This window comes from Balaenoptera borealis (assembly GCF_965194805.1).
Source record: "Balaenoptera borealis genome assembly, chromosome: 3".
Lineage (NCBI taxonomy): Eukaryota > Metazoa > Chordata > Mammalia > Artiodactyla > Balaenopteridae > Balaenoptera > Balaenoptera borealis.
Window position 1 is genome coordinate 133,142,721 of NC_138866.1, and position 13,592 is coordinate 133,156,312.

The 13,592-nt window shown below is 36.7% G+C and overlaps 1 protein-coding gene across 1 annotated transcript in view; it reads left to right on the plus strand.

Annotated features, from left to right (window-relative positions):
* GABRG3 (gamma-aminobutyric acid type A receptor subunit gamma3) overlaps window positions 1-13,592 on the plus strand; it is a 572,166-nt gene that overhangs the window by 535,992 nt on the left and 22,582 nt on the right. Inside the window, exon 5 of the mRNA XM_082385169.1 lies at window positions 12,961-13,098. Within this exon, the coding sequence (XP_082241295.1) occupies window positions 12,961-13,098 (138 nt within the window). The remainder of the gene's footprint in view (window positions 1-12,960; window positions 13,099-13,592) is intronic.

The window sequence follows — 13,592 nt, forward strand, 5'->3', positions numbered from 1 at the left end:
CCATATCCACTCCTATAAAGCTTCTTTTCCTTCTGTGCCAATCATACACCCTTCTAAGCACACATTCATGAACCTCAAAAGTTCTTGTTCCTTACTCTCTGTTTCAACAATTTTTAGATGTAATATGGATTGGCCTTTGAAAATGTATCAATATGAAAATATGAAAGGGAACCATTTTCTTTCAGAAAATACTGTTCTCTCAGTGAGACAAAGACACTTTCAGAGCCAGTCCGCAAAGAGTAGCGGCTGCTCTCCTTTTGCCCCAGTCTCACAACGTCATATCTGCTGAATTCCTGGAACATCAAAGTGAGCACATGTGATCTGTGAGCCAAGGACAGACTGTGTGCTTCATGTAACACATGTGACAACGTGGGGGCTTTCCAAAAAGAAGGGAAAACCCCTTCAAAAAGTGTTGTCAAACAAAAGATTTCATCCTCCAAAAAAGAAACTATAAAACAAATTACAATTAGCTTAATAAAACTTGAAAACTTAAGGTGATGGTTTGAACATTGCTCTCTGGAAGTCCTTTGCAATTGCATAGAATTAATGTTCCCTGAATTTAACATTAAATTTCTCAGACTCATATGCATTTTCTTTTTTCAGTTTTTCTCTCTCATTTCGTGCTATGTAAGTGTAATTTTTCATTATCAAAGACTGACAACAAAACACTTGCATGTTTCTACATTTATTTCTAATTGGCTATTTCTGATTTGTGGGGAGTGACAGAAATATGACTACGGCTGGCTGAATCTCAAGGATCCCCAAAATCACTTAATAGAGACCATACCTGTGGAGTGGCAGCTATATACAAGAAGATTTGAGCTTACTAACTAAACACTGACTTTTTTTTTAAGACAGCAGAAATGGGCTAGGTTAGATTATGTATTTATTTATTTATTTTTGGCTGTGTTGGGTCTTCGTTTCTGTGCGAGGGCTTTCTCTAGTTGTGGCAAGCGGGGGCCACTCTTCATCGCGGTGAGTGGGCCTCTCACTATCGCGGCCTCTCTTGTAGCGGAGCACAGGCTCCAGACGCGCAGGCTCAGTAGTTGTGGCTCAGGGGCCCAGTAGCTCCTCGGCATGTGGGATCTTCCCAGACCAGGGCTCGAACCCGTGTCCCCTGCATCAGCAGGCAGATTCTCAACCACTGCACCACCAGGGAAGCCCTAAACACTGACTTTTCGGCTAATTTAGTTATTATAATAGTATTGGATAAATTTGAGTATTATATACTGTAATATTAGTATAATCAATAAAGTCTTAAATATATTACCTTTGCTAATATTTTGCCCACAGTTTCCTCAGAACGTTTCATTTTATGTATTTTTAGTTTCTAGTTTTTCATATTAGACAGACAAAAACAGTATTTCGAGGTGACTTTTTGGTGATAAGTTGCATGCTGCAATAATCTAAAAAAATGTCTAGAGTAAAGGAAAAGCAATAAACTCCTCCTCATGGCACCTACATCCTTGCTCAATGCTGAGCCAGGGGGGCACACGTTGTACTTGTCCAATACATTTATGTTTGCTAGGGCAAACATAAGTACACACATATACACAGGTACACGTTTTGTTTTTTAACTAAGATAAACTCATACTCAACATGTCATTCAGAATCTTGCATTTTTAAAGGGCTGTAGGGATCCTTCCAATGCAATACATATAGTGCTACTTCAATTTTTTAATGGTTGTGTAGTAATAAAGAATGCAGATGACCTATAATAACTTCTACTATTCAAGTTGTCTAAAGATGGCATGTCAATAAACATTTATGTGTGCCTATTTTGTTTTTATTTATTACTATTATTTTTATTTTTTGCTTGCACTGTATTTCTGTCAAATTCACAAGTCAAAATTTATGAACATTTATTACTTCAACAAATAGTGTCACATTTCATGCCATGATTTAATATGAATTAAGAGTGTGCAAGTGGCCTCTTTTCCCCCACTTTGTCACTGGGTGTTACGATATTTTTTATAATGCGTTGCTACATATATATATCTCATCTTTTCGAAACACAACACTATGAGACTAGAAATCAACTACAAGAAAAGAAAAAACTGAAAATTTATTTATACAAGTTTACCCCTGGAAATAAGAAAAATCTCAAATAAACAACCTAACACAAAGGAAACACGAAAGTAGTAAAATAAATGAAATCATAAAGATTAGAGCAGAAATATATGAAATAGAGACTAGAAAAATAGAAAAGCTCAACGAAACTACTTGTAGGTTTTGGAAAAGATTTTTTAAAAAACAGAAAACCTTTAGCTAGACTCATCGAGAAAAGAGAGACGGGACCCAAGTCAATAAAATCAGAAATGAAGAAGTTACAACCGACACCACAGAAATAACAAAGATAATAAGACTACATTGAAAAACTATACTCCAATAAAATGGAGAACCTAGCAGAAAGACACAAATTCTTAGCGATCTACAATCTCCCAAGAATGCACCAGCAAAAAACAAAAAGTTTGAAAGGACCAGTAATGAAATTGAATCAGTAATTTAAAAACTCCAACAAACAAAAGTCCAGTACTACATGGATTATTAGGTGAATATTACCAAATATTTAGAGAGGAGTTAACAGAAATCCTTCTGAAATTATTAAAAACAATTTGCAGAGGAAGGATTGCTCCCAAACTCATTCTATGTGGCCAGCGTCACCTTGAAAACAAAACCAGAGAACGATACAAAACAATAGAAAATTACAGGCGGATATCACTGATGAACATAGATGCAAAAGTCCTCAATAAAATATTACCAAACTAAATCCAGGAGGACCTTCAAGTTGGCGGAAGTGTAAGACATAGAGATCACCTTCCTCCCCACAAATACATCAAATATACATCTACAAGTGAAACAACTCCTACAGTACACCTACCGAATGCTGACAGAAGACCTCAGAATTCCCAAAAGGCAATAAAATCCCCATGTACCTGGGTAGGGCAAAAGAAAAAGAAAACAGAGACAAAAGGATAGGATGACACCTGCACCTCAGGGAGGGAGCTCTGAAGGAGGAAACGTTTCCACACACTAGGAAGCCCTTTCACTGGTGGAGACAGAGTGTGAGCAGGAGTATTCTTGGGAGCCACAGAGGAGAGCTCAGCAACAGGTGTGCAGAAGGCAAAGCGGAGAGATTCCCACACAGACGGTCGGTGCTGACCAGCGCTCACCAGCCTGAGAGGCTTGTCTGTTCAAGCGCAGGAGCAGGTGGGGGCTGGGAACTGAGGCTCAGGAATTGGAGTTCAGACCCCAGGAAGATGACTGGGGTTGACTGTGTGAACATAGCCTGAAGGGGGATAGTTCGCCACAGCTACCTGGGAGGGAGTCCAGGGAAAAGTCTAGACCTGCCTGAGACAAGAGACAATTGTTTGGGGTGGGTGATGAGAAGGGATTCAGAGCACTGCCTAAATGACCTTCAGATATTGGTACGAACCACGGCTATCAGTGTGAACTGAAGAGACAGGCATGAAATGCCAAGGCTGCTACTGCAGCCAACAAGACTCCTGTGTGCAAGCACAGGTTACCGTCCACTCCGCCCCTCCTGGGTGCCTGTGTAACACACCACTGCCAGGGTCCCATGATCCAGTGACCACTTTTCTGAGAGAACACATGGTAAGATCAAACTGGCTTCTGCCGCCGCAGGCTCACTCCTCATTCTGTACCATTCCATCCCCTCGGGCTGAGTGAGCCATAGCCACCTCCTGTCAGACGCCAGAGGGCAAACAACACGCAGAGGCCGGGACAAATCCAAAGCTGAAACCCAGGGGCTGTGCAAAGAAAAGAAGGAAATTTCTCCCTGCAGCCTCAGGAGCAGCAGATTAAATCTCTACAATCAACTTGTATCCTGCATCAGTGTAATACTTAAATAGAAAACAAATCCTCTCAAAATTGAGGCTAGGACTTTGGCAGGAACTGTAGATTGAGGTTTTCTGAATGCGATTGACCAGTTCTTGATTTATGTGTTTATCTTAGTTTAGTTTTTAGCTGTTGCTATCATTGGTGAATTTGTTTATTGGTTTGGTTTTTTCCCTTCTTTTTTTTAATTACTATTTTTATTTTATTTATTTTAATTTATTTTTCTTTCTTTCTTGTTCTCCCTTTTCTTCTGAGCCATGTGGCTGACAGGGTCTTGGTGCTCCTGCCAGGTGTCAGTCAGGCCATACCCTTGGAAGTGGGAGAGCCGAGTTCAGGACATTGGACCACCAGAGAATTCTAGGCCCCACATAAAATCAATTGGCTAGAGGTCTCCCGGGAATTTTTTATCTCAACACAAAGACCCAGCTCCACTTAATGACTAGCAACCTAGAGTGCTGGAAACCCTATGCCAAAAACTAGCATAACAGGAACACAGTCCCACAGTTTTGGCAGCAGAGAGGCTGCCAAAAACCATAAGACCACAGACACCCCAAAACACACCACTGAACGCAGTCCTGCTCACCAGAAAGACAAGATCCAGCCTCATCCACCAGAACACAGGCAACACTCCCATCCAACAGGAAGCCTACACAACCCACGGAACCAATCTTACCCACTGGGGGCAGATACCAAAAACGATGGGAACTACGAATCTGCAGCATGCAAAAAGGAGACCCCTAACACTGTAAAGTTGAGTAAAATGAGAACACAGAGAAACAAAAAGCAGATGAAGGAGCATGGTAAAAACCCACCAGACCAAACTAATGAAGAGGAAATAGGTAGTCTATCAGAAAAAGAATTCAGAGTAATGATATTAAAGATAATACAAAATCTTGGAAAAAATAGAATGGAGAAAATGCAAGAAACGTTTAACAAGGACCTAGAAGAAATAAGAGCAAACAATGATGAAAAACACGATAAATGAAAGTAAAAATTCTCCAGAAGGAATAAATACCCAAATAACTGAGGCAGAAGAAAGGATAAGTGACCTGGAAAATAAAATAGTGGAAATTACCACAGAGCAGAATAAAGAAAAAAGAAATAAAAGATTTAAGGACACTCTCAGAGACTTCTGGGACAACATTAAACACACTAACTTTCCAATTATAGGGTCCCTGAATAAGCAGAGAAAAAGGACTGAGAAAATACTTGAAGAAATTATAGTTGAAAACTTCACTAATATGGGAAAGGAAATAATCAACTCCAGGAAGCACAGAGAGTCCCATACAGGATAAACCCTAGGAGAAACACGCCAAGACACATATTAATCAAACTATCAAAAATTAAATAGAAATAGAAAATATTAAAAGCAGCAAGGGAAAAGCCACAAATAACATACAATGGAATCCCCATAAGGTCAACAGCTGATTTTTCAGCAGAAGCTCTGTCAGTCACAAGGGTGTGGTAGAACATATTTAAAGTTATGAAAGAGAACAACCTACAGAAAAAGATTATCTTACCCAGCAAGGATCTCATTCAGATTTACAGAGAAGTAAAAAATCTTTACAGACAAGCAAAAGGTAGGCGAGTTCAGCACCACCAAACCATCTTTACAACAAATGGTAAAGGAATTCTCTAAGCAGGAAACACAAGAGAAGGAATAGACCTACAATAAGAAACCCAAAACAATTTAGGAAATGGTAATAGGAATATACATATAGATAATTACCTTAAATGTAAATGGATTAAATGCTCCAACCAAAAGACAGAGACTGGCTGAATAAATATAAAAACGAACCCATATATATGCTGTCTACAAGAGACCCACTTCAGACCTAGGGGCACATACATACTGAAAGTGAGGGGATGGAAAAAGATATTCCATGCATATAGTACTCAAAAGAAAGCTGGAGTAGGAATTCTCATTTCAGACAAACTAGACTTTGAAATAAAAACTATTACAAGAGACAAAGAAGGACACTCCATAATGATCAAGGGATCAATCCAAGAAGAAGATATAACAATGGTAAATATCTATGTACCTCAATTAATATAGCTAATGCTAACAGCCATAAAAGGGGAAATCGACTGTAGCACAATAATAGTAGGGGACTTTAACCCGCTACTTTCAACAATAGCCTGATGAACTTAAAATAAATAAGGAAACACAGCTTATTTGACACATTAAACAAGTTGTACTTAAATGATATTTGTGGGTCATTCCAAAAAACAACATAATACACTTTCTTCTCAAGTGTACATGGAACATTCGTCAGGGTAGAACATATCTTGGGGCACAGTTCAAGTCTTGGTACATTTAAGTAAACTGAAATTGCATCAAGTATCTTTTCAAACCACAACAGGAAAAAAACGGTAAAATAATCCTCCAAACACATCAAGGCTAAACAATACACTACTAAGTAACCAGGAGATCGCTGAAAAATAGAGGAAACAAAAATTATCTAGAAACAAATGACAATGAAAACTCGACTGCCCAAAACTTATGGTAAGTAGCAAAATCAGTTCTAGGAGGGACGCTTATAGCAATACAATCCTACCTCAAGAAACATGAAAAATCTCACAACCTAATCTTATACCTGAAGCAATTAGAAAGAACAAAATAAACACTCAAGTTAGCAGAAGGAAAGAATTCATAAAGATCAGATCAGAAATAAATGAAAAAGAAATGAAGAAAATGGCAGCAAAGATCAATGTAGCTAAAACCTGGTACTTTGAGAAGATAAACACAACTGATAAATCATTAGACAAATTCATCAAGAAAAAAAGGGAGAAGGCTTACGTCAACAGAATTAGAAAGGAAAAAGAAGTAACAACTGACACTGAAAAATACAAAGGATAATGAGAGACTACTACGATCAACTTTATGCCAATAAAATGGGCAACCTGGAAGAAATAGACAAATTCTTAGAAAAGCTGTATCTCTGGAGAGAAAACGCCTCAGAAATTAAGCATAGTGGGAACTAACCTCAACATAATAAAGGCCATATATGACAAACCAACAGCTAACATCATTCTCAAAGGTGAAAAACTGAAACTATTTCACTAAGATCAAGAGCAAGACAAGGTTGCCGACTCTCACCACTATTCGTCAACATAGATTTAGAAGTTTTAGCCACAGCAATCAGAGAAGAAAAAGAAATAAAAATAATCCAAATCGGAAAAGAAGAAATAAAGCTGTCACTGTTTGCAGGTGACATGATACTATACATAGAGAAACCTAAAGATGTTACCAGAAACTACTACAGCTAAACAATGAATTTGATAAGGTACCAAGGTACAAAATTAATGCACAGCAATCTCTTGCATTCCTATAAACTAATAATGAAAAATCTTAAGAGAAATTAAGGAAACACTCCCATTTACCATAGCAACAAAAAGAATAAAATACCTACCTAAGGAGACAGAAGACCTGTATGCAGAAAAGTATGACACCGATAAAAGAAATTAAAGATGATACAAACAGATGGAGAGCTATAGGATATTCTTGGAAATGAAGAACCAACATTGTAAAAATGACTATACTACCAAAGCAATCTACAGATTCAATGCAATCCCAATCAAACTACCAAAGTCATTTTTCACAGAATAGGAACAAAAAAAATTTCACAATTTGTAAACACTAAAAACCTCGACTAGCCAAAACAATCTTGAAAAAGAAAAACGGAGCTGGAGGAATCAGGCTCCCGAACTTTAGACTATACTACAAAGCTACAGTAATTAAGCCAGTATGATACTGGCACAAAAACAAAAATACAGATGAATGGAACAGGATAGAAGGCCCAGAGATAAATCCAGGCACATATGGTCACGTTATCTTTGATAAGGAGGCAAGAATATACAATATAGAAAAGACATCTTCAACAAATGGTGCAGGTAATACTGGTCAGCTACAAGTAAAAGAAAGAAATTAGAACACTCCCTAATACTATACACAAAATTAAACTCAAAATGTATTAAAGACCTAAATGTAAGGCCAGACACTATCAAACTCTTAGAGGAAAACATAGGCAGAACACTCTATGATATAAATCACAGCAAACACTTTTTGACCCACCCCCTAGGGAAATGGAAATGAAAAGAAAAATAAAAAATGGAAACTAATGAAACTCAGAAGCTTTGCACAGCAAAGGAAATATTAAACAAGGTGAAAAAGAACTTTCAGAATGGGAGAAATTACCTCACACCATGCAGAATGGCCATCATCAAAAAATCTACACACAAAAATGCTGGCGAGGGCATGGAGAAAAGGGAAACCTACTGTTGGTGGGAATGTAAATTGATACAGCCACTATGGAGAACAATAAGGAGGTTCCTTAAAAAACTAATAATAAAACTACGATATGAACAGCTATCCCACTCCTGGCATATACCCTGAGAAAACCAGAATTCTGATAGGTACACTTACCACAATGTTCATTGTAGCACTATTTACAATAACCAGAACATGGAAGCAATCTAAATGTCCATCAACGGATGATTGGATAAAGAAGATGGGGCACATACATGCAATGGAATATTAGCCATAAAAACAAAAGAAACTGAGTTATCTGTAGTGAGGTGGAGAGACCTAGTCTGTCATACAGAGGGAAGTAAATCAGAAAGAGCAAAACAAATGCCATATGCTAACACACATATATGGAATAAAGAAAATATTTCTGAAGAACGTAGGGCCAAGGCAGGAATGAAGACGCAGTCATAGATGATGCACTTGAGGACACGTGGAGAGAGAAGTGTAAGCTGGAGTTAAGTGAGAGAGTACTTTGACATATATACACTATCAAATATAAATTATATAGCTAGTGAGAAGAAGCCACATAGCACAAGGAGATCAGCTCTGTGTTTGGTGACAAACCAGACGGGTGGGTTAGTGAGGGTGGGAGGAAGACGCGAGAGGCAGTGGATATGTGGATATATGTATACATATCGCTGATTGAGTTTGTTATACAGCAGAAACTAACAAAACAATGTAAAGCAATTATAATACAATAAATATGTTTTAAAAAGTAACAAATATAACAGAAATATGTATACATACGTATGTACATTCTGTGTAAATATATATTCAAAATATTTAAAAAAGCAAAAAAACCCACCATAAGTAAATCTAGTGATACACTAAAAGGATCATACACCATGATCTAGTGAAATTTATCCCAGGCACGCAGGGATGGTTCAATATCTGCAAGTTAATCAATGTTATACACCACATTAACAAACTGAAGAATAAAAATCATAAGATCATCTCAATAGATGCAGAAAAAGTGTTTGACAAAATTCAACCTCCATTCATAATAGAAAATCTCATCAAAGTTGGTAGAGAGGGAATGCATATCACAACATAATAAGGTAATATATGACAAGCTCACCTCATATTCAACAGTGAAAACCTGAAAGCATTTCCTCTAAGATCAGGAAGATGACAAGGAGTACTACTCTCACCATTTTTCTACAATAAATTTTTTGGAAGATTTACCCATGGTAATCAGAGAGAAAAAAGAAATAAAAGGCATCAAAAATGGAAATAAACTAGTAAAACAGTGTTTGCAGGTGATATGATACTATACATCGAAAATTCTAAATACAGCACCAAAAGACTACGAGTTCTCATCAGTGGATTTGGTAAAGTTGCAGGATACAAAATTAGTATGCAGAAATCTATTGTACACTAACAATGAACTCAGAAAGAGAAGTTTAAAATCACATTGACACTTGCATAATAAGGAATAAAATACCTAAGATAGATCTAACTAAAGAAGTAAATGATCTGTACTCCGTAAACTAATTAAAAAATTTGATGATGACACAAAAAAATGGAAAGATGCACCGTGTTCATGGATTAGAAGTATTTATACTTTAATATGACTTTACTAGCCAAGGCAATCTACAGATTCAATGAAATCCTTACAAAATAGCAATGGCATTTTTCACAGAACTGGAACAAACAACTTTGAAAATTGTATGGAAACTGAAAAGAAGCTGAATAAGCAAAACATTCTTGCGAAAGAATTACTGAGCTAAAGGTTTCATGATCTGTGACTTCAGACTATACTACAAAGCTGCAGTAATCAAAACAGGATGGTATTGGCACAAAGACCGACACAAGATTAATGGAACAGAATAGAGAGTCCAGAAATACACGTATGAGCTTATGGTCAATTAATTGACAACAAAAGAAGTAATAATCTATAACGGAGAAAAAGTTTCTTCAATAAGTAGTGCTGGGAGGACAGGACAGCTACAAGGAAAAAAATGAAATTAGAATATATTCTCACACCACATTCAAAAATAAACTCAAAATGCAATAAAGATCCAAATTGCAGATGGGAAACCATAAAACTCCTAGGAAAATACACAGGCAGAACACTGCCAAAAATTGCAGCAATATTTCTTCAGATCTGTCCCCTAAGGCAAATAAAGCAAAAGCAAATATAAATTGGATCTAATTAAACTAGTAACCTTTTGTACAGCAAAGGAACCTATTAAAAAAATGAAAAGACAGCATACTGGAGAACTTATTTGTAAGTGATATGACTTGATGGATAAGGGATCAATATCCAAAAAAATAACTCATAGAACTCGAAGTGAAAAATCCTACAGCATGATTAAAAGTGGAAAATAGACATGAATATTTTTCCAAAGAAGACACACAGGCAAAGATGGCCAACAGTCTCACGAGAAGACGTTCAACGTAGCTAATCAGCAGAGAAGTGCAAATCAAAACCACAATGAGACACCTCACACCAGTCAAATGGCTATCATCAAAAAGACCTGCCTAAGGAAAACTTCTGACCCTCAGAAAGACAATGAAGCCTGTGCATGTCAACTTGGGTTATTAGGTTTTTTTCTTCCCAGCTCAGTGCCATGGTATCTGTGAAAGGGCTGCATGCTCAGAGTGAACATAACTAATGGACCTCTTTCAGGACACTGTTAAGAACTCTATACCCAGAGTAGTCTATATTTTTCCAAACTTCGCAGTAACCCAATTTTAAAATGAGCAAAAGAATTGAACATAACCCGGCAAACATATGACCAATAAATCCATGGAAAGATCCTCAATAACAACAGTCATTTGGGAAATGCAAATTAAACAATAAGTGACAACCTGACACCTCTATGACTGTTGGAGAAATATTAAATATAGTTTTAACCCATGACCAACAGTTCCACTCTTAGGTATATACTGAAGAAAACAAAACATATTGACACAAAATCTTGTACACAATGTTCCTAACAGCATGACAAATTTAAAAATTGCATATCCATACAGCAGAATATATTGAACAATAAATAGGAATGAAGTACTGACATGTGCTACGATGTGAGGGAACTTTTAATACATTATGTTAAGTAAAGGTATAAAAGATAACATGTTGTATGACACAATTTATATGAAATGCCCAGAATAGACAAACCTATGGACAGAATATGTATTAGTGGTTGTCTAGTCTGGATGAGATGCGTATGTGTAAGGAGGTGGAGAGAGGAGTGAATGCTAATGACTAGGGTTACATTTTGGGATGACAAAAATAGTCTAAATTTAGATTAATATGACAGTTGCACCACTCTGAGAGTATACTAAAAAACACCGAACTTGTATGTTAAATGTGTGTTTTATAGTTCAATAAAGCTGTTTAACCAAACAAAGCAAAAAAGAAAGAATTATACCATAAAATACTTTTTATAATTTGATAGTTTAATGAGGAGATAAAGCTATTGAGACAGTGGCTAATGACCAAGTAAAATGTTTGCTTACTTCAGGCTAAGTGCCTTGATGTCAGCTTTGTCCCATTAGGGGAGAGCAAGCAAGTATCCTTGCAATGTTGACAATAATTTCACAGAGCAATCCACAATTAGAAAGCAGGAAGCATACTTGTGCTCTATTACACCAGAGAGTTCCAGAGAATTAAAGGTGTGGTCCCAAGTGCTGATCAGAAAGGGGATCTAGGAGTTGAAAAATGGCATCGGGCCAATCTCTGGCTTGGGCTTAGGGAGCAAGGAGACCCCTGGTAACTGTACCAGTAAAAATGGAGTAGAACCCTTATCCAAGACACACAGTTCTGGGCATTTTGCCCACAGTGAGCCTAGAGCACCAAAACATCTTGCTTTCTGGAGTAACTAACAAGTTGGGTAATGGTCTCAGGAAAATAAACTGATCAGAACTTGAGACTCAAATCAGAGCATAACTAAGAGTCAGTGGAGCTCTCAAATCCTTATTAACTTTGTCTTTCTTAAAGGTATTATGCTAAGTGAAATAAGTCAGAGAGAGAAAGACAAACAGTGCATGAAAGATATCACTTAAGTGTGGAATTTAAAAAATACAACAAACTAGTGAATAGAACAGAAGAGAAGCAGACACAGATTAGAGAACACACTAGTGGTTACCAGTGGGGAGAAAGAAATGAGGGCACTAGAAGTTAGGGAATCAAATGGTATAAACTGTTTTGTACATGTTACAAGGATATATTGTACAGCACAGGAAATATAGCCAGTATCTTATAACTGTAAATGTAGCTTATAACTATCACATTTAAAAATTGTGAACCATTATACTGTACACTTATGACATATTGTAGATCAACTACACTTCAATAATAAAAAATAAATCTGTTAGAAATAATAAAAGCTATTTATAATAAAAGTTTATAAAGAAAAAATTAGATTCACCTTTCCTGAGATCTGGACAAAGTTCAGGAAAATAGTGGAAGGTCGGGTGGGTGTTGGCCAGGTTGTTAGATCCTACTGTTTAGGAACTAATGAGACTCTGACCAGTTCTTTCAAGTCCATTCTTTGAAGGTCATCTATAATCAAGCCTTCCACAGTGAAAGATGTATGTTATGTCCATACAGACGATGGAAAGTCTTGTGGCTGGGAACATCTAGCTGATTGTAAAGATCTACATGAGAAACCTTCAGAGTTAGGTGGTCTTTGCCCATTCATTTTTGGAGTTTCAATACATAGGAAAATTTAGAGATTAAATGACTAAAATTTCAACTCCTATTAAATGTTCAGAATAATAATTTTGACATTAGTGCTTTACAAACCTACATCTTCAAGTGTTAACATTTTTTTCTGCATTTTCAGATGGCTACCCCAAAGAAGAAATGATTTATAGATGGAGAAAAAATTCGGTTGAGGCAGCTGATCAGAAATCTTGGCGGCTTTATCAGTTTGACTTCATGGGCCTCAGAAACACCACAGAAATTGTGAAAACATCTGCAGGTAGGAGTTTCCCTTTCCCTTTCATGTAGAATTTCTTCCTGTGTATGTTTTAAACTAATTCTATTCGGACAACCATTATTCCTAAGTGATATCTGAGGCAAAACAGCTGATTCAAAACTCAAAAATAATGTTTTAACTGGGATTGGGGAAAGGGTGACCAGATTGTCTTATATCTTTAAATCGAGACTATGTTGACTTTATGTCCATAAGCCTAAGATTCTCATCCCTGACCAGATTTATATAAACCAATTTCCTAAGAGAGTTCTACAACTTAACATATACAAAATAAACAGCAGGTATTATAATGCACAAATAAAAGAAGTTAGTGTGAAATGTCCTTCAGTTTTAATTTCTAGCTTCTCCCTTTCCTTTAAACAGTGTCTTAAACTTTCTCTTTAAATATATTGAACTATATCCATAAATCTGATCTTATTAAGTGATGTGCTATAACACATGTAAATAGATATAAAGAGATGTTTTAATTATTAATATCT